This window comes from Dicentrarchus labrax, unplaced genomic scaffold, assembly GCF_905237075.1.
Source record: "Dicentrarchus labrax unplaced genomic scaffold, dlabrax2021, whole genome shotgun sequence".
NCBI lineage: Eukaryota > Metazoa > Chordata > Actinopteri > Moronidae > Dicentrarchus > Dicentrarchus labrax.
Genome location: NW_026136710.1, coordinates 22,942,123 through 22,961,805, shown reverse-complemented (window position 1 = coordinate 22,961,805; position 19,683 = coordinate 22,942,123). Strand labels below are relative to the sequence as shown.

At 39.6% G+C, this 19,683-nt stretch overlaps 1 protein-coding gene across 1 annotated transcript; it reads left to right on the top strand.

Annotated features, from left to right (window-relative positions):
* The first annotated feature begins 725 nt into the window (after positions 1-725).
* Positions 726-19,409, top strand: tbc1d13 (TBC1 domain family, member 13). Its single transcript, XM_051412349.1, has 12 exons — positions 726-1,182; positions 3,776-3,849; positions 3,946-3,986; positions 7,246-7,307; positions 8,068-8,167; positions 9,401-9,483; positions 10,032-10,191; positions 11,999-12,209; positions 12,304-12,467; positions 13,195-13,355; positions 13,446-13,503; positions 14,769-19,409. Exons 1-12 carry the CDS (start codon positions 1,160-1,162, stop codon positions 14,832-14,834), a joined length of 1,203 nt encoding a protein of 400 aa, XP_051268309.1. The 5' UTR covers positions 726-1,159; the 3' UTR covers positions 14,835-19,409.
* The last annotated feature ends 274 nt before the right edge of the window (positions 19,410-19,683 follow it).

The following is a 19,683-nucleotide window of genomic DNA, read 5'->3' as shown; positions in this document are numbered from 1 at the left end:
TCCATATAATTAGTAATACACAGTGTACAAACTACACAGTGGCTTTCGGGGGAGCTCACTTTTTCTTACGGGGTGGATGCTTGACTCACCAGATGATGACTACAAAACAGAAATTGATAATGACGATTCATTGTGCTATTGAGTGGGACTAAGAGAGCGTTTTTCTGATCTTTGAGTTACAATGAGTGAAATGTATTTTATTACATTTTAAATTAAATTTTTTATGTTTTAATTTTTATATTTAATTTTTTAAACTTTATTCTGTTATTCTATTTGTGTGTTGTGTAAAGGGAGTCGGGCAAAGTAAGATTTTCATTGTACATATAAACCACTGTGTTTCTTACTGTGCATATGACAATAAACCTCTTGAATCTTTAATCTTATTATACTGCGCCACTATACTTCATCATCATACATCAACAATAGCCCAAATTTACACATGATCCATAATGATGATGATACAGAAAGATAAAAATGCATGACAAAAATTGTGTATTCTAAATATTTAACAGACCCCCCTAAAAAAAAACCAAACAATGATAACAAATCATGTTTTCAGGGGAGCTCATATCTTATTAAGAGGGGCCAAGCTTCCCCCAGCTCCCATGCAGTTGGCACTTACTTCCACAAGCTACTCATTCAAATACTTTGAGCTTTTCTGCCCTCTAGTGGATGTCAGAAGGTATGTCACTTTCTACACACTGCAGGATCCACTGACAGTAATCCACTATAAACAGTAGTACTGCTCGGCAGTGTGGCTGCACTGACAAACTATTCAATTTGTTTTTGTTATTGACAATAACACACCTATAATTAACAGAATAATATCCAATTGTTTGGAAGACCTCTGTAAGTGCACATTTATTAGTTATATGTTTAATATGTTACTATCAATGTATGTTTAATCCTTGAAACGAGACAGACTTGATATGAAACCAACGTGACCGGACCTGGAACCCATTCGGAACAAGGTGTTTCGCTAAGGGAACGATCCCCTCATCTGAACCCACTCGTTGAGTTGTTTGTGGATGTCCATAGCGGCGTGCTGTGTGCCCACGGTGTTGTTGTGAAGACGGAAGTGGTAGGAGGACTTCCCTCTGGCCAATAATTCTTTCCTTTTTGGAAACAGTTAAAGGAATACAGCGCCGCCTGCCCAGACATGTCTACTGCGTACAGAAACAGGTGAGACACACCGAAAACTGCGTTCTTCCACGACATTCAGACTCCCGAGCAGCGACACAACGCCGCTACATCATCTGTAGCAGCTAGCATCCTAGCCGCAAACTGCTATTAACTTCAGCTTTAAGCTAGCAGCAACAGCAGCTCAGCTAACCAAACATAAGCTAAGTTTAGCTTTAAGGCAAAATAAACAGTCAGTACATGCTAATGTACATTTTTCCAGGTTTAAAACAGCCCGTTTAATGTCATGAACGTCAAGCATTTTACAAGTTAATGAATGAATACAACAACTTCATCGTTTTAAGGAACGTTAGCTAGGCTAGCTCCCTGTTAGCACATCAGCTGACACATCACACTTCCCTAACTGGCTAACAATTAGCCATCATCCCGTTAGCAGTGTTTGCTGACACTGTGTTTCTGTCAGTGCAAGGGGGAAACAAATGAGATTTATTTCCAGTTTAACGGTCGCCCTGGCGTTAAATTAGCCAAACTGGGAAAACGCACCGGGCTCGGTGTTTATCATTTCCCGGGTAATCACACTTTCTCTACTGTAATTAGTGATTTGAACCCACCGTGCAAATGTCAACCGACAAATAAATGTAAGCGCGACTAATACTGGTTGGCTGTATATCTTCTTCACATCTTATGTCTAAAGTGTTTCTTTCCTCAAGTATCCACCATGACTCACAATAAATGTGTAATTTTTAAAATAAACTATTTTTATTGGGGGGTTCAGAGTTTAACATACAGATGGAAATAGGAAAAAATAAGTATTGAAATGAGTTCCCAATCATAATCAGTTGTAATCAGCTTTATCAAATTTAGACAATAAGAAAATGTATGGAGACAAGATTAGTATCATTTTTATTTAACCAGGTATAAAATCTCTGATTCAGTGGTGACCTGATGATCGAGAGCACACTCATTTTATACATAGAAACAAAACATTACAAACAATACTAATAGCTAATTTCTACACATCAACCACAAGGGTTACATGAACACAGAAATGAATGAACAAACTTAATTATGCATTATAGCAAGAACATTTTGCAATAAAAACCCCCTCTCAATGAGTATTTATTTTTTTCGAATGCCTCTGCATCTTATTGATTTCTTTTTTAATAGGAAATTGAACGTGCACCTACTGCAGGTCCCTAAATCTCCAAATGGTAAAATAGGAAAGAAAAAAGACTGATTTGAATGGTAAAATATGTTTTAATATATAATAATGTTATAAAGATTATATTGCAAAACACTAATAGGGCTTCTAATTTTGTGACCACTGTGGGCAAAATATTGGCTGTACAAGTGCTTATATGCAAATAATCCCAGAACGATCAGTGTCAGTGAATGGAGTGAGCTTTTATGGTTGTAATTTGTGCTGTTGTGGTTTTGGTTTGCATTTTACAGAGGCAGTTACAAAGCAGCAAACACCGTCTGTCTAATGCTACCCAGAGCATTTAACTAGCACAAACAACTCATTCACTGCTGCTGGACTGAGTAGAGTCCATGTCTCATAGTTGCAGTGCTGTCTAACAGGGAAAAAATGCAGTCCATGTTTATTCTATCCCATTAATAATGGTTGAATTTGTGCATTTGGTTGTAAACTTTACTGTTCTAAACAACTACTGTCACTGCTCTAGAAACAATATTTAATATATAAATCCATTCTAATGCATCTATATTGTTAAAGTCTAAATGTAATGTGGAAAACTACAACCTGTGTAGGTTTTTAAATACATATTGTAATGATAATACCGTAGTCTAAACTGTGAATTGTGTAGTCAGATAACGTCACAATTGTCCAGCAGCAGTCTTGCATATTTGTTAAATACAATCAAGAAATGTCTCACTTTGGTAATAGCATGAAGATCCAAGCATGGTGAGACTTTTAAAAGGTTCAGTAGGCATGTGTAACAGTGATTGATGGTTTCACATTATTTATGAATATACTTATTTATACCAAGCACAATGAACATTTATGGTAATCTGAAAATTATAAGGTTTACATTTAATCATTTAAGTGATATATTTGTACACATAGCCATCAGAAGTGTAAATGTAGCTAAATTCGGCTGAATTGTGTAAGCCAGTAGCGGTACTAAAGGAAGAGTCGACTCTCACTGCTGAGCCGAGCCAAATGATCTGGATCATTAAAAAGAGCCGGAATTCCTATCTCTACCAACCATACTTAAAGAAATAGTTTGACATTTTGGGAAACACACTGAATGGTTTAGTTGCTGTTTTAACAAACCAGATCCAGTGTGTTGATTAGCCTTTCACCCTGCTTCCAGTCTCTGTGTCAGACTAAGCTACTCGCCTCCTGGCTCCTGCTTCATGCTTAAGGCACAGACAGGAGAGATGAATCAATCCTCTCATCTGGCCCTCGACAAGAAAACAAAATGTCCAACTACTACTCCTTTCATCTATAACTAAAGTTTCAGGATGTCATGTCAGAGAAAGCATCTTGTTGTGTGGACTGTGAGTGTTAACAGTAATGAGTTAACATGGTGTTCGTATTAGAAGTATTTTGCCACTGAGCAGTTATTCAGAAATAACATTGGTTCTAACTTCGTCTTGTGTCTTATTTCAGGATACAGGAATTCAAAGTGACCTTAAGTGAAGAGAACATAAACTTGAAGACACTGAGGGAACTTTGCTTCAATGGTAATTTTCACACCGTAATGTACTTTTGTGCCGACAGCATCAGTGTTGATATTTCATGGTTCTGTTGTTGACCATGCTTTTCTCTATTTGCTTCAGGAATCCCATTTGAAGGAGGCATACGAGCACTTTGCTGGAAGGTGAGTTACCCTTCCTCTGTGAGTTACCCTTCCTCTGTGAGTTACCCTGCCTCTGTGAGTTACCCTGCCTCTGTGAGTTATCCTGCCTCTGTGTTGTTTTAGAAAACAGTTTAGACACATTACTGTACATACGTACAGTGAGCATATGCAACAGTGCACCGGTAGGAGACTCTCTGTGTTACAAGAGGATTGGTCCGTGTTGCAACAATCCAATACTTTGGTCTCGGTGACAAGGCGTATTGTTTTTCTTTATATGCGACTATGCAGAATTCTAAAAGAGGATAAAATTGGTGAATGTGAAAAGTCCCAATCTGTTGGTATGATTGGTTCCTGCAACTTTAATGAGCTCAGATATAAAGATAAGGGATCACACAGAATCTCATTCTTTTAGTATATTTAGCACTTTTTCAGTCTAAGTGTGCACAGCCTTGACTGACTCCTTACCGGAACATACAACGTACACTACACTGCACTACACTTTTTTTTACACAATTACTCTGAAGATTTCCCTTAAGGAGTTTTATAGTTACAATAACATTTTTGAAACCACATACTTATGCCGTCTAGTTTTCCAACGCCACATTGAGGTTTCTATCATATTTGAAGGAAAACTTCAAAGCCAGGCTCTTCTGGCTGCACCATGACATGCAATGGAAACATTCAAAATGTGTTTGTCCATAATGTTATACACATTCAGTCTTAAATATCGACCAGAGGTTAAAATAAAGTTTAGTGGGTTGAAACACCAGATTGCATAAAATGGTAATGATGGCCTTGCTGGTGGTGGGCCTAAAATAACTGTAATTAAAGCTGCAAGCAGCGTTGAGCGGGACCTCGCACTCCACGCAACTCGGGGCATGCTGCGGCCACGCCATGTGCCATCGTTACACGTGCGGACCAAAACATGTAATTTCACGTAAATCAGCTAAGTTATGAGGACGTGTTCAGGGCGAGACTGTTACAGAATATATGAAGTTTATTGGAGATTGGACATTGCACACTGAAGTTATGAGTTCTGTTTTATGGCCAATCGGCTGAATTCGACAAGTCGTCACCGGCGCAGTCATTTCAAGTAACTCAGCTCCAAATCGCCACGCAGCGCTTACTTCCTATTGCCAGTAGGTGGCGCTATCACTATGTCTGAATATTGTCATGTAGACAAGTTCAGGGCGGGACTGTTATCAAGCATTTGAAGTGTGGAGCCGATTGACATTCGATTCAACCTGGCCAACTTTGAGGGAAAGCCACGGACACGCCCTTTAACGTACAGTCACAAATAGCACAACTTTTAATCAGCACCATTTTTTGACTGTACTGACTAATTTTGAAGCAGATCTGATAAATTCTCTAGGAGGAGTTCGTTCAAATACAACTCAAAAAAATGCTGAAAATCATTGCAAAATGCCGGAAATGGCATCACAGTTTGACATTTGATTCAACCTGGCCAACTTTGAAGGCACGCCACGGACACGCCCTTTAACGTACATGCACAAATAGCACAACTTTTAATCAGCACCATTTTTTGACTGTACTGACCAATTTTGAAGCAGATCCGATAAATTCCCTAGGAGGAGTTCGTTCAAATACAACGCGAAAAATTCACCAAAAATGCGCACGGAATTCACTATGGCCAACTTTGAGGGCACGCCACGGACACGCCCTTCAACGTACATGCACAAATAGCACAACTTTCAATCAGAACCATTTTTTGACTGTACTCACAAATTTTGAAGCAGATCCGATAAATTCCCTAGGAGGAGTTCGTTCAAATAAAACGCGAAAGTTTTTTTTCCGCCGAAAGTGAAACTTTAAATCAAAATGGCCGACTTCCTGTGGGATATGGGTCCAAGAGGCTTTTTTGTACGTCCCGGCATGTTAAACGTGCCTACCTAGTTTCGTACATATCGGTGAAACGTCGCGCCGGGGCTGCCTTTTTTTATCCTGTAGGGGGCGCTACAAACACGATTTTTGGTATGTGAGCTTCAGGCCCCACTCTACACGTGCCCTGTGAATTTCATATTCATAACTATTACGGTCTCTGCACAGTGATTTATCCTGCCACCAGAGCGCCACCCTGTGGCCTGATTGTTTTTCCTTTTTAGGTGAGCCTCAGGGAGCCATGGGCAAGCATCCTACCAAGTTTCGTTTTAATCACACGTGCCGTTGCAGAGATATAATCTTCTTCATTTTAAAAGTCTGAAATTGTGCACGGTGCCTAAGGAGGACATGAGGAACTATGGACCCAAGTTTGGTCTCAATCGGACATACCAATGTTGAGAAATGGTCCTCTTCCTTTTTTGACGAAAAATCTACAGGAAGTCTTAATTTTATAGCGCGCTTATTTTTTGAAATTTCAAAAAGGTTCAAATTACTTTTTTTGCCATGGCGGTCCCCAGGTGCTAGGTGAAAAATTTTGTGCGAATTGGACAAAGCGTGTAGGAGGACCACGAAAACGTACTTTAAGGACATTTCGCGCTCTAACGAAAAAAAATGATGGCGAAAGTGGGCGGGGCCTATATGGAGAGATTCAGCTCATTCACCGAACGCGTGGATATAAGTTTTTTGAATGTGCGACAAAATATGCAAAAGTTATTAAGTAACCAAAAAGTTAAAATACTTACCTAAATAGTAGCGCCATCTAGTGGCCGACACGAAAGAGACGCATAGAATATAAAATTTTTCACCAGGCCTGACAACTTTGCCAAATAAAATTGAGTTTTCGTATATGTTCGGGGGAAATGCAGTCGAAAGGGGCTAAAAATAATAATAAGAAGAAACGAAGCAAAAACAATAGGGACCTCCAGCGGCAGTCACTTGCGAGGTCCCTAATTAGCATCTTTACTCTACAATAAAGATCTCTTTGGCAAAATAAAGAAATTAGAAATTAGGTTGAGGTTTGTTGGACATTTAACTATATGGGCTAGGGCTGTGTATTGGCACAGCGATACAATACATGTCGATACAGGAGTTACCATTCAGTATATGGCAATATATTGCAATATTGTAAGCAAGCTGATATATTGCAGATTTCTTTTGTAACATCCAGTGTCATAGCCTTCAGTTTACATTAACACTGCTGTCTAGCTGTTGGGGGTTTAAACACAAACCTTACTAAATTGATTAATGATAATGAATACAATATCACAAAACAGAATACTGGAATAGTCAAGTGTACTGGTATTTTCTTAGACCTCTAAAATATTGTTATTTGTAACCTGTGTTCCTGACTCGTGCTTGTTTTTTTTAACTCTCTTCTCAGATTCTTCTTAATTATCTACCTCTCGATCAGACATTATGGGAGTCGTTCCTGAAAAAGCAGAGGTGAGGAGAACATGTTGGAACCTGATCAAAGGGCTGGAAGACTTTTACTTTTATTCTGTGATTCTTTTTTTGGGGTTGCGTTGAAACCACAAGGTCAGCTGCTATGGATCAGTATAGCTGATGACATTAGCTAACGTTGTTAGCTGACTTATAAAAAGAAAGAAACATATCATTTCAGCTGTGACTCACCCAGCCTCAGGCTCTTTATTATAGTGGTCTGTCACGGTGAGGTTAGCTGGGAACAAACCACCTCTACTATTGTTTCCTCATTTATATCAGACTCAACAGAGGAATTCTGTTTTCACCACGGAAAAATCCCTGACAGGACCTTTTAGTAAATAGTGCATGTATTCTCTATATGTTTTGTTTTTAATTAGGGCTGCAAATAACTTTTTGGATTATTGGTTCTTTGTTCAGTATATAAAATGTCTGCCTGTTGTAATTCCTCAGACACTCCAGATGACATCTTCATATGTCTTGTTTTCTGTCGGCACAACTGTTAATGAATGTTAAAGATGACTTTTATCCAGTGTATTTTAAGTTTTTTATTCGGACATTGGATCCCCATTAGCTTCCTCAAAATGGTCACTAGTCTTCCTGGGATAAAACAGTAATCAAACAGGAAAATGGAAAGCAAGCTAAATATGAAAAAGTGAAATGATTCTGCATATGAAACATGTTGACTTTTTGAAGGACAATCTGCGTTTAATCCGTCTGATGTTTTCGCTTATCCTTCCATTTTGTCCCGTGCCTCTCACAGGGAGGTGTACTCTCAGTTCCTAAAAGAAATGATCATCCAGCCTGGTATCGCCAAAGCCAACCTGGGCCTTTCCAGAGAAGATGTGACCATGGAGGACCACGTGAGTCAAGTCTCTTTAGTTCTGTTTTTCCACAGCAGCGTTGAACTGAAATGAGGCTTGATTGAATGAGGTCCATGCTAGTGACAATCCTAATGACTGCTCATTCTGTATCCAGTGGCTTGTTAGAAAAGAGACAGAGCGTAGACGGGTGTAACATGAGACTCTTTAGCTGTGCAGCACATACATTGTATGACTTGGCAGGGCTAACTGTTTAATGTTCTCTTTTGGTGCACTAACTGTGTTCCTAACAGTGTAACAGTAAAAAGTGGATGCGTGTGTAACTGCCTTACAGATCACTTTATAACCTCCAGTCTTTTTGAAATTTTTCAAAATATTGTTTGACTGTCAAAACATTACAAACAATTTCTACAGTGTGCACTGCAATCTTCAACAAAAGTCATAAAAAGAATTCTACTATTTACAATAACAGTTACAGTTTTCGTGGCTTTCATTGGAAGATGCATGCACACACAAGGGATGGGCATTACAAGTAATTTCCATATTTGAGTACTCGGCTTGCATTTAATTATCATCAAGTATTTGCAAAGAAAAAATCTAATTTAAGAATAGGGTCTGAAATGAACATCCAAGTGAAAATGCAGGTAGGGTTCTTTACCTTGTTGTGTTACACCAGCTGTAGAGATGAGACAACATGAAGAAAAAACACATCCATAAACATTAAGATGTTGCAATCATTTCAAAAATTCTATAATTTATCTGGTAAAAAAAGCTGTGGCTGCTTTACTTTTTCATCTGCAGCCACCTTGGCCTGTGCAGCGGAACGGTTTCTGTGAGAATATCTATCACTATCTAAGGCTTTCACATGTCTGTAAATTGACCAACATCAGAAGACAGTGCTATTTGAGTGCACAGATCAAGTGATGTGTGACTGAAATCGTTAAACTTTATCTGCAGTTGCAGTTACACATCTCTTTTGCTCTATAGAAAAATGTGAGTACTCATGTGCATCACTAGCACACACAGACCTCTCCAGAATCACAATCCCTTTCATGTATGATAAAGTTTCCCTTTATGAAGCCACACATACGCAGTATATACAGTGAGCACCTTAAGAAAAGTGTAAAAGAGGACACACGAAATGAAAATTCAAACTATAAAAACTAATAGAACTATAAATAAATGATCAACTGGCTCTTTGCTCACAGGTGTAACAAGCCACTATTACTGCTGCAAGCATTTGAATGTGTTTTTGTTTCATTTGATTTCTTCCAGCCTCTAAACCCAAACCCAGACAGCAGGTGGAACAACTACTTCAAAGATAATGAGATTCTGCTACAAATTGACAAGGATGTCAGGTATGACCTTTCTGCATCTGTTAGTTTGATGTATATGAGTGTGAAAAGGACCATGGCCTGTCATTGCAGTGTTTCCTCTAGGATTTTTTTTAGCAGTGGGGGCAGACCTGTCCCCGTTGGTGGAGCTGTTAGTTTAATAGTCGACTTGGAAGAAAGCGAACGTTTTGACAATGAGCTACATCAACACAACAGTATGTGGAGTTAAAGTGGACAGCCCCAATAACCTCTGAATAGTTCTACTTGTTAAATTGCAATGTGAGCGGCAGCCAACGGGGGTGCATTATGTCGGCAGGATCATTTAAAAGGCAACCATGACTACATTGTGCGTCTGCCCCATTTCTGATACCGTGGCGGCAGAAATTTAACAGCGGTGGGCCGCCGCTCCAAAATCAACATAGAGGAAACACTGCATTGTGTATACAGTATTTAAAAAAAACTACAACCAAAGGGATCAGAATAGCCGAAGAAAAACTCCTAACTTATAACAAAAACGTATGTAAAGCAGTTCTGGTAAAATGTGACTGGAGTGTGTGTTTGCGTGTTTGCAGGCGGCTTTACCCAGACATGGCATTCTTCCAGCGTCCTACAGAATACCCTTGCCAACTCATCCTGGATCCTCAGAATGATTATGAGACGCTGCGTCGACGGGTCGAACAAACCACCCTGAAAGCACAAACTGTAAACCGCAACCGCAGCGGAGTCACCAATGTAAGTGACCATTAATGTGTGTCTGTGTGTGGCCAGTGCAGTGTGTGGTTTTGGGGAGTATTAGATGCTCAGAAGGACTAAAGCTTAGCCAGGGCTCCAGAGTGCGACCAATTTTTTTAAGAGTGCGACTAATATTATTTCTAGGTCGCACTGGTGCAGCTGACGCTGCCCGGGTGAATTTATTTTGCAAGCGCATCATCTCTCTGTGTTCTCCTGTGACCAAACTCACACACTCATGGTAGGATCATATCGTGTTCTAAACCAATAAGAGACAGAGCTCGGGCGGGTCTTTGCCTCTGATTGGCTGTGGTCCTGTTCACCGCGCTAAATTGTGTGTGTTTAAAAATTGCCGAGCCCCGGTCCTTCGGCGACAGCATCAGACTCGGAACCAGAGGAGGAGACAACCGAGTCTGGGATAGAGCCCGGCTCTGAGACCCAAATTAAAACGGCCAAAATACATTCCTTCAGACAGGACTGGCTGAAACAATTTCCCTGGCTGATGTACAACAAAGGACATAATGCAATGCACTGCGTGTACTGTCAGGAGTGCGGTCAGAATATGGCCGGAAATAGTGCATTTGTGAGCGGGTCAACAACGTTTCGTATCGAAACTTTAAAAAAACATAACGTCTAAAAAACACACGATATGCCGTGACAAGTGTGTGTAGATAAAGTGGCTCCTCTCCCAGCTGCATTTCAGCGGCAGGTAGTAGTAATCATTATTGTTATCATTAATAATTATTTTACTTGAAATGTTTGAGTTTGAAATGTTCAATTTCAGCTCAGTGAAGCACTTTAAACACTTTATTTTTCTTTTTATATATAATTGTGCTTCAAATAAAGACAAGCATTTCTCTACACCTTATTCTTGTTTAAAAATCATTCACATTATATGAAAGTTATTGAGAGCGATAAAAAGGTGACCTTATGGTGTTAAAGGCAACGCAATGGAAAATTTGGGTGCACCTAAATTTTGTGCTGGTGCACCTAAAAAAAAAAAAGTTAGGCGCAGCAGTGCAACCAATGCAAAAAGTTAGTCTGGAGCCCTGTTAGCACAAAGTTAACTCTTACTCCATATTCAGTTGGAACTTGTCCATCGCATTGCAGACGTAAATCAGTGGAATGTTGCTGTTAATGTACGAACAGGTCTGTTCAGGTCAGATGAGAAGCAGAAACAACACTGTTGGAGGAAGCAGGAAGAGTGTGAATTTGTCCTGGATGTATTGTCTCTTACAAAAAGATCGATCATTATCAGGAAACTGGGCTTCACTTTTGTTTTGAGGTTATTTTTTTGGAAAAACCTGGAAATTTAGAGACTTGTTTTCCAGTCATGAAAATTGATTTAAATGACCAAATATTCTGGAAGTGTCCCCTGTTGTCGTAGCTAATTTTGTATTTTAGCTCCTCACTCAGATCACCTACACAAACCTGGGTGCGTATTTTATTTGAAACGCGACATGTTGGTAGGATAAACTGCAGGTGTGGAACTGACTTGAAAGGATCTTTTCACCATTGAGTCTATTTTCTTCTACACCTGCGAGCAAAGATTCTCTTATCTCCATGCATACAGCCTGTTAATGATCAAATGTCTTGTTGATGTGGTTGATAAATACATTCACAGTGATGTTAATTCTATGTGCAATGAACACTGGCCAGATGAATGCGATCAGTTTGCCAGAAACCGCAGTTTATGTGTTTTAAGCAAGTGTTCTGTGTTGTCAGGAGAATGTCCTGGGAAGGTCCTGTGATGGGTCCAGTGATTTTGTGTTCCCTTTGTGCTCTTCTATCTATGAATCTGCTCTCCCAGGTCAGCTCCCCTGGAAAGGCCCTGAACCTGTATCCCTCTAACGAATACGAGGTGCTGCCCAGTGGGAGCGAAGCACACTGGGAAGTGGTGGAGCGGATCCTCTTCATCTATGCCAAACTCAACCCTGGCATTGCCTACGTACAGGGCATGAATGAGATTGTTGGGCCAATTTACTACACCTTCGCCACGGACCCCAACAGCCAGTGGAAAGGTCAGAGACATTTGGGTTGAAAAGGTGAACATTTGAGATGTTTCACATGTAAAAAGAATAAATAAATGTATGTATTTTCTGTTTTATTGTTCAGAGCATGCTGAAGCAGACACATTCTTCTGTTTCACCAACCTGATGTCGGAGAACAGAGACAACTTCATCAAGAGCCTGGACGACTCTCAGTGCGGCATCACCTACAAGATGGAGAGTGTGTACTCCATGCTCAAAGACAAAGACCTGGAGCTCTATCTCAAGCTGGTGAGCCCAGTGGTCCCTGCTCAATCTGTGTAACTTCAGGAACAGTCCACCCCAAAATCCAAACTACATATTTGTCCTCTTCCCTGTAGTGCTATTAATCATCTACATAGTTTTGGTGTGAGTTGCTGAGTTTCACGTAGGAACTTTTTTCTCTCTACTGAACTACACCCTCCAACCGTAGCTCAGTGTTAGCTATCTCAGTGGCGCTAGGTTAGCTAGCTAACGTTACAGCTCAGCCGAGCTGAAAAAAGCTTGCACAAGCCTAGCAAGACTCGAGGCTCTCGTCCATGAGTAGATTCTGTGCAGTGATACATGGAAAGAAAAAATGAAACTAATATTGTATAATGATGGTAATAGTAAATGGACCTGTACTTGTATAGCGTCTTTCTAGTCTTCTGACCACTCAAAGCGCTTTTACACTACGTGCCACATTCACCCTTTCACACACATTCACTCAGTGATGGCAAAGTCCGTCGAACGGAAACTAACTCATTCATACACATTCACACACTGATGCACGGCATCGGGAGCACTTCGGGGTTCAGTACCTTGTTCAAGGATACTTCAACATGCGGTGGGGAGGAGCTGGGGATCGAACCTACACCCCATTTGATCCATTTCAATTGTTACTGACTGTCATAGCAGAAAGAAAGACAATCTGAAGATCACATATTTCTTAAAACATGTCCTCAAGGGTGGTTTTCCCTCATTTCTTCTGTCCACACAGGAAGAGCAAAACATCAAACCCCAGTACTTCACATTCCGCTGGCTGACCTTGTTGTTATCGCAGGAGTTCCTCTTGCCAGACGTCATCCGCATCTGGGACACTCTGTTTTCTGACCAGGACCGATTCCACTTCCTCATCCTGGTCTGCTGCGCCATGCTCATGTGAGCTCCCTGTTCTCCCACAGCATTCATCTCCCACAGCTCTGACTCTTCGTGTGATTCACTGTCTCTGTCGACTTCTTCTGTCCACAGACTCATCCGAGATAACTTGCTGGCAGGAGACTTCACGGTGAATATGAGATTACTGCAGGTAAGGCTTTTTATAATACACAGGGCAACACTGAAAAACCCCAAAGCTTCATATTTAGACATATAAACGATATTATCAGTTTATTGTTTCCATTATTGGGATAATACTGTATATCCTCACATGAGGGAAAGCTGTCTACCTTGCTAACATACAGTCCTAAATTGATAACCTGATTCATTTTTGAATTGCCACAAGGGGAGCTTGCATCTTTCCAGTCATTCCAAAGTCCTAAGCTCATCACCATGGCTGAAGGCTCGGCTTGCCCCTTGTTTCCCCCACAAAAAAAAGTTCAACTGGATGTGTGTAAATTCTATGAGTGGGGGACACAATCAATTCATATTCACATTCTCTCTCTCTCTCTCTCTCTCTCTCTCTCTCTCGCACATGAGCTGTCTGTGTGTCTCTCTCTCTGCTGCGAGTCTGCAACACATTGAAATTAAATGATTTTGATAATGCTTGCTTTTAGTTGGTGCTCAGCATGCCTACTACCTGCTTCCATCACACAATTCTGCGCCCTACGTGTGCTGCAGGCGTAGCCAGTAAAAAGATACATTCTGCGTCACCCAGTCAGGCAGATGTAGCAGACCCATTAGCTGACTCTGCTAGATTGAGACCTAAACACACGTCACATTTACAGAAAGACAAAACGATCAGATTTTGATAGAAATTGAGTTTTGGCATTCATTTTTAAATAGAGGTACAATGTAACTGCAATCTTAAAGGTTTGAAATTACATTTTTCATTTCACCTGGACTTTATTATTTCAATGGCACTAGCTTTTAGAATAGTTGCTAAATATAGCACTTGACTTCAAGTATTTTATTCGCCACTTTTATGTGCAGTAGAGGAATGATGCTGCTTGTATAAAACTGTGATGTGCATTGTTTTTGGAAATATGACTCACCATGTACAGTCTTTAAAAGTGTATAATTAAACTTTTTCCCATGGTCTAATGTTAAAAAGAAAACAGATATTTCAGTAAATTGTGAAATTGAATCACAATAGGTCTATAAATTAGCACCCTAATATCGTGATCATATTGAATCCAGAGATAAGCATATTGTCCCAGCTCTAGTAAATAATGTAGACTCCAAACTAATGAACGACAGAGATGAGGTTCTTAACAGAATGTTAGGTACTTTGGACAGGATAAATGTAATATGACATTTCCATATCGTCCCATGCCTATTAGACATACAAGTAGTACGTTAAATGTCCTTACCAATAATAACACAGTAATTTTAGTTTTTTTCTATATCTTACAGGATTACCCGATCTCAGATGTCCACACCATCCTGATCAAGGCCAAAGAGCTGCGGGATAACTCCTAACCTGTTCCCTCTTTTCCTCCTGCCCTCCCTGCTCACATGTGGTAGGTGGGGGTTTAAACATTTGAAAAACATTCTCATGTCAAACATGTATCATGGGAGGACTGGATGAATGAAGAGCCTGGACACTTGTTAGGGGAAAACTCCAGCGTACTGCTTTTTTTTTTTAACTCGATGTCCAATGTTTGGTCAGTGGGGACTGCCATGAAAACCTTTGAGGACACGCTGAAACTATTCCTTCCTGGAAGTGAGGAGGAGATGCCACTTGCTCCTCGATGCATTATGGGAAAAGGCTCCTCTCACAGCCATCTCTCCCATGGAGACTTGTTGTGCTCAGATAATTATGTTTGCGCTGAACATCTGAGGGAGAGGGAGCCACATAAGTCCTACACTACCAATCTTAGTTTGTCATGAAAACATACCAGAAATGTTTTGCAATGTAGAGCTAAGAATTTAACAAGAATCCCACTGCGACCACATATTTAGTCAGATTGAACAAACATTTTAATTGGGTTGAGCAATAGTGCATGTTTATTCTTTATGGGGTTTTTTTAGAAGTTGAACATTTTTAATGTAAGAAACATGTATGCCTTATCTGTTTAATGATGTGAAACAGGAGACAGTATTTCTGGGTATATTTGCTGTCTGGGTAAAATAAATATGAAGTGATGGGCCTTGCCTATTGAATATTGTATTAGTGAGCTTCTGAAAATCCTTATTCCATGTGCATTATGTCTCCTGTTTCCTTTATAAAGTCATATTACTTTGACCAGACAAAATACTGCAAGAAGGACAACAACCATCAGAGGACATTGTGCTGCTTTTCACACTGAACATTATTGGCTGAGCTTTTTCTTCAGCCTGGATCTACATGTATCTCTATAGCAGTTCCATACAGCACTTTATACCACAGTGAGTCATTCATTGTGACTGAGGAGGTGTGTGTTATTTCAGATAATGCATGGTAAGAAAGGTTACCATTCTGAACAGACATTCGATGACTGACAGTTTTCAACACTGTTTTACATTTTGGTCACTAACAAAATGTAGAGATTGGATAGCCAGCCTGCAGCTAGTGGTTCTTCCATTTGGTGGAGAAGGAAAGTGTGTGTGTGTGTGTGTGTGTGTGTGTGTGTGTGTGTGTGTGTGTGTGTGTGTGTGACAAAGATGTTGCTACCACAGAAATGACATTAATGGGGAGGTAATGAATATTTGATTTCACTGGGATTGGAAAAAGCCCAAGTTAGCTCATTTTGTTTGCTGTCTACTGCTGTCAAAATAAAACACACCAAACAGAGGCTAAACACTTTGATTTCTAGTAAGTGTACGTTATGATGTTCGTTATTAAAAAGTTCAACACCTAGAGAGCACCCAGATCCTTGTGTTGTGTCAACACAACTTCCATTAATTGACACTGTATATCGTGACTCAGACAGAGCATAATTAATACTCATTAGTTAGCATTATGCTGGCTACAAACAGCTGATTAGCATCACATCAGCTGCTAACAGCTAGTTAGCATTATGTCAGTTAAACAGCTAGCATGACTTTGTACAGAAGTAAAATTCATGTAAATATGTCAAAGAAAATACAATGGACTGCTTTTGGGTTCAGCTGTTGTAACGGTCAACTATCTTCTTGCTTCTCTTACTGTTGGCCAGCAGAATTTGATGGAACATCAATGAAAAGAAAGCATTAACGTAAAGTGTTAAAAGCTTCATAACTTGATGATTAGCATTAAACCTCTTCCCACTCTTTATTCTTTCCCTTTTATCTGTTAGCCTGCCTAGCAATAGCGTGGAGTATAAGAGTGGAGTGATAATATTGCAGTGGTTTTAAACTCAAATCCCATTTCACACTTGATGCAGGCCTGCAATTGATTGGTTTTTAAGGAAATAAAGCCCTTGTTGGAGTTAAAAGCTAAGCTAGCCGAGGCTAAATGGTGTAGATTAACCTTTGGTTAAGCCTTTTTAATGTTCAGTGCAAACTACAGCACAGCTTCACAGAGAGTGTTGATTCCTATCTTTAATTATTTTATATTGTGTTGTGCACATACCATATGATCTGTGCAGCAGGTCGATTCATTTGAATGTAAATGTGTATCTGCAAACGTAAATGTACCCCTACCGTAATATCCAGTCAATAGCTTGTAACACGTTAATCTTGTTAATGAGTGGGGAAACAAGAAGTCATCTCTGTTTTAAAGCTCAGAATATGTTGATGAGACTTTGGCTCATTGAATTATTTAATGCATACTCATATGAAGGCACTCAGATAGTGATGAAACGCTTCTCCACGTTCATTTTGGGAAGGATGAAACTGAAATTTTAATATATCTTTTGTGAATCGGACCTTGAGACGGGGCAGAGAGCGGTTGCAAGTGATGCTTAATTCATGCTGCAATCAGCAGCCTCAATCCGTTGGGAGTTCACCCTTCAGTGTCATTGTGTCAAATATGACCCTTCAGATACTTGCCCAGAATGGTAACAGACACCATTTCCATGGCAACGGCAGTATTTCTCTGATGTATAATTTTTTAAAATGTTTTTATAGACCCTTCTTAGAAATCGGACAGGGCATTAAAACAAATTTTTTTCTGCTTCCGAAGATCAAATCAAATCTTACTTGACCATCGTGGTTAAAACACACTATTGAAATGTAGTCTTTAATATTGCAGAGGGTTGTGTGTGGAAGCTCTGTTTACTTTTAGTAACTGTATGAAACGATAGTCCTTTTAAAAATGTGTTAAGCTACTCAAGGACACATTTATCTGTGAACTGAGAACTGGAAAGGATATTCTTCTGAATCGTGTCAAGTTAAACAACAGATCAGAATTGGTCTGTTGCCAAAATTAGCCATCATTCGTTCTCCTTTATGGTATTTGAGTCATTTGTTCTAAGCTGTTAAATAAATCTCATCACTATTTGCTTTTGAATCCAAAACCAGTCAATCTGTGTCAGTGGGTCATCTCTTAGCAACACCTGGGTAACAGGTTTTTAGTGTTATTTTATTATGTAAAAAGATAAATGAGATTTTATCCACCCGTCCTTGTAAATCATCCAAGAGACTCTGCAGGGTCAGCAAATAATATACCATGCCATGTTAATATTCAGCTCCTCACCCTTTTGGATTTTGTACCCAAATTACACCATCAAAACAACCTGAGCTTAATAAACCAATAACACGAAGAAAGCTCTTATTATAATGGAAAATGAAAGAATAAGTCTATTTTTCTTACTGCCACCAAATTCCAAAAAAGACCAAAGCCAACAATGTGTTTCTGACTTCTTTATCCTCTCTGCTTATTGGTCCCTAGTGAAAAATTCTCGCAAATATATAATTTATTCTTTTGAAAGCCTTAGTGATTTCCAAACACAGCTGGGCATTGTAGTTTTTTTTTTTTTTTTTAGTAAACTGTACACAAACACAAAATGTTGTATTTGTTGGGAACTATTTTCAGTGGCAGATTAAGACTGAGTGGTGCTTTGGTACTGACTACAAATAAACTACATTGGCAGGGCTCAGAGCGCCTGCCCCACGTAAGGAGCCCTTACCGCAGTGGCCCAGGCTCAATTCCAACCTTTGCTGCATGTCGTCCCCCCTCTCTCACTCCTGCCTTTCCTATCTTCACCTGTCCTGTCAAAATAAAGGCATAAGAAGCCTTGAAGTAAAAAAAATAAAAGAACTCATTATAGCTGCCTTTTGAAACAAGTAAAGGAGTAAAAAATCTTTTACTTTCTGTTATAATAATAAGTTAACAGAGTTAATACCACTGAGATATTTGGAGCTCACATAGTTGCTTATTTTGGATAAAACACTCAACCAGTCCTAAAACCAATGCAAACAACTCCATAAGTACATAAAATGATTCTGTTTTCTGAACTTGACCTGCCTTGAATGACCCCTAGGTTTGTGTTGCCCTGCCCCCTTAAACTGCAGTGAGACAGATCCTCTCTTACAGACACTGGGTCTGAGATTTGAATACAATAAAGCCCTTACTTCTACAAATAAGACATTTCCCTGCTCTGTGCAGTTCTCTTACTTGACATTGCCTGAGAAAAAGCGGTCCTAAACATGAACCTTTCCAAGTGTACTGGCTCGACATTTGTATTCAACCATTTCTAAATGTCCAGATTATTCTGTTTGGTAAGAGAGAACAGGAGAACAAGCATCTTAAGCCCAAAACAAGACATTTTTCACCTGAAAGGACCTTTATCTCGTGCAAATGTGTGGGGGTGAATAGTTTTTTTGAGGGACTAATTGATAGCATCCACATGCTCTTCTTTTTAATGTGTATTTATTTCTATCCTGATGGCTTTGTGTGTGTGTGTGTGTGTGTGTGTGTGTGTGTGTGTGTGTGTGTGTGTGTGTGTGTGTGTGTGTGTGTGTGTGTGTGTGTGTGTGTGTGTGTGTGTTTGGGGGGGTGATGTTCACTATACTCTTTATGTCTTATGTCAGTTATTTGCATGGTTCCAATTTTGTAAGCACATTTTTGTAATGTCTCCAGTGTTCAGACTTGTATATATGTTTTTACATGTTTGCAGATGTGCATTAAAATGAATGATGGTATAAATCAAACATCTGTCTCTGTGAAGTGGTGTAACTAAGCCAATTGTTACTGACCAGAAATAAATTCCTATATAACCTGCCCGATGAATCATACTGTTCCAGGATACAACAGGTAAAAACAGTTTTTTGAGAGCACAATTTGAAAATTTTGACTATTTTTTTCCTATAACATCCTCTTTCTGGAAATGCCCTAAAAACACATTAAGTTGTTTATTTTTTTACACTTTTTTACACTGTCTCACAAGAGTGAGTTTACTTGGGCATCTAAATGGAACAGACCCTA

What these genes read in the sequence shown, in the direction of transcription:
- tbc1d13 (XM_051412349.1), top strand. Translation starts at nt 1,160, where the DNA reads ATGTCTACTGCGTACAGAAACAG. An exon ending in TACGAGCACTTTGCTGGAAG is followed by an intron (nt 3,987 to 7,245) that starts GTGAGTTACCCT and finishes CTCTCTTCTCAG; the next exon opens with ATTCTTCTTAATTATCTACC. An exon ending in CCCCAACAGCCAGTGGAAAG is followed by an intron (nt 12,210 to 12,303) that starts GTCAGAGACATT and finishes TTTATTGTTCAG; the next exon opens with AGCATGCTGAAGCAGACACA.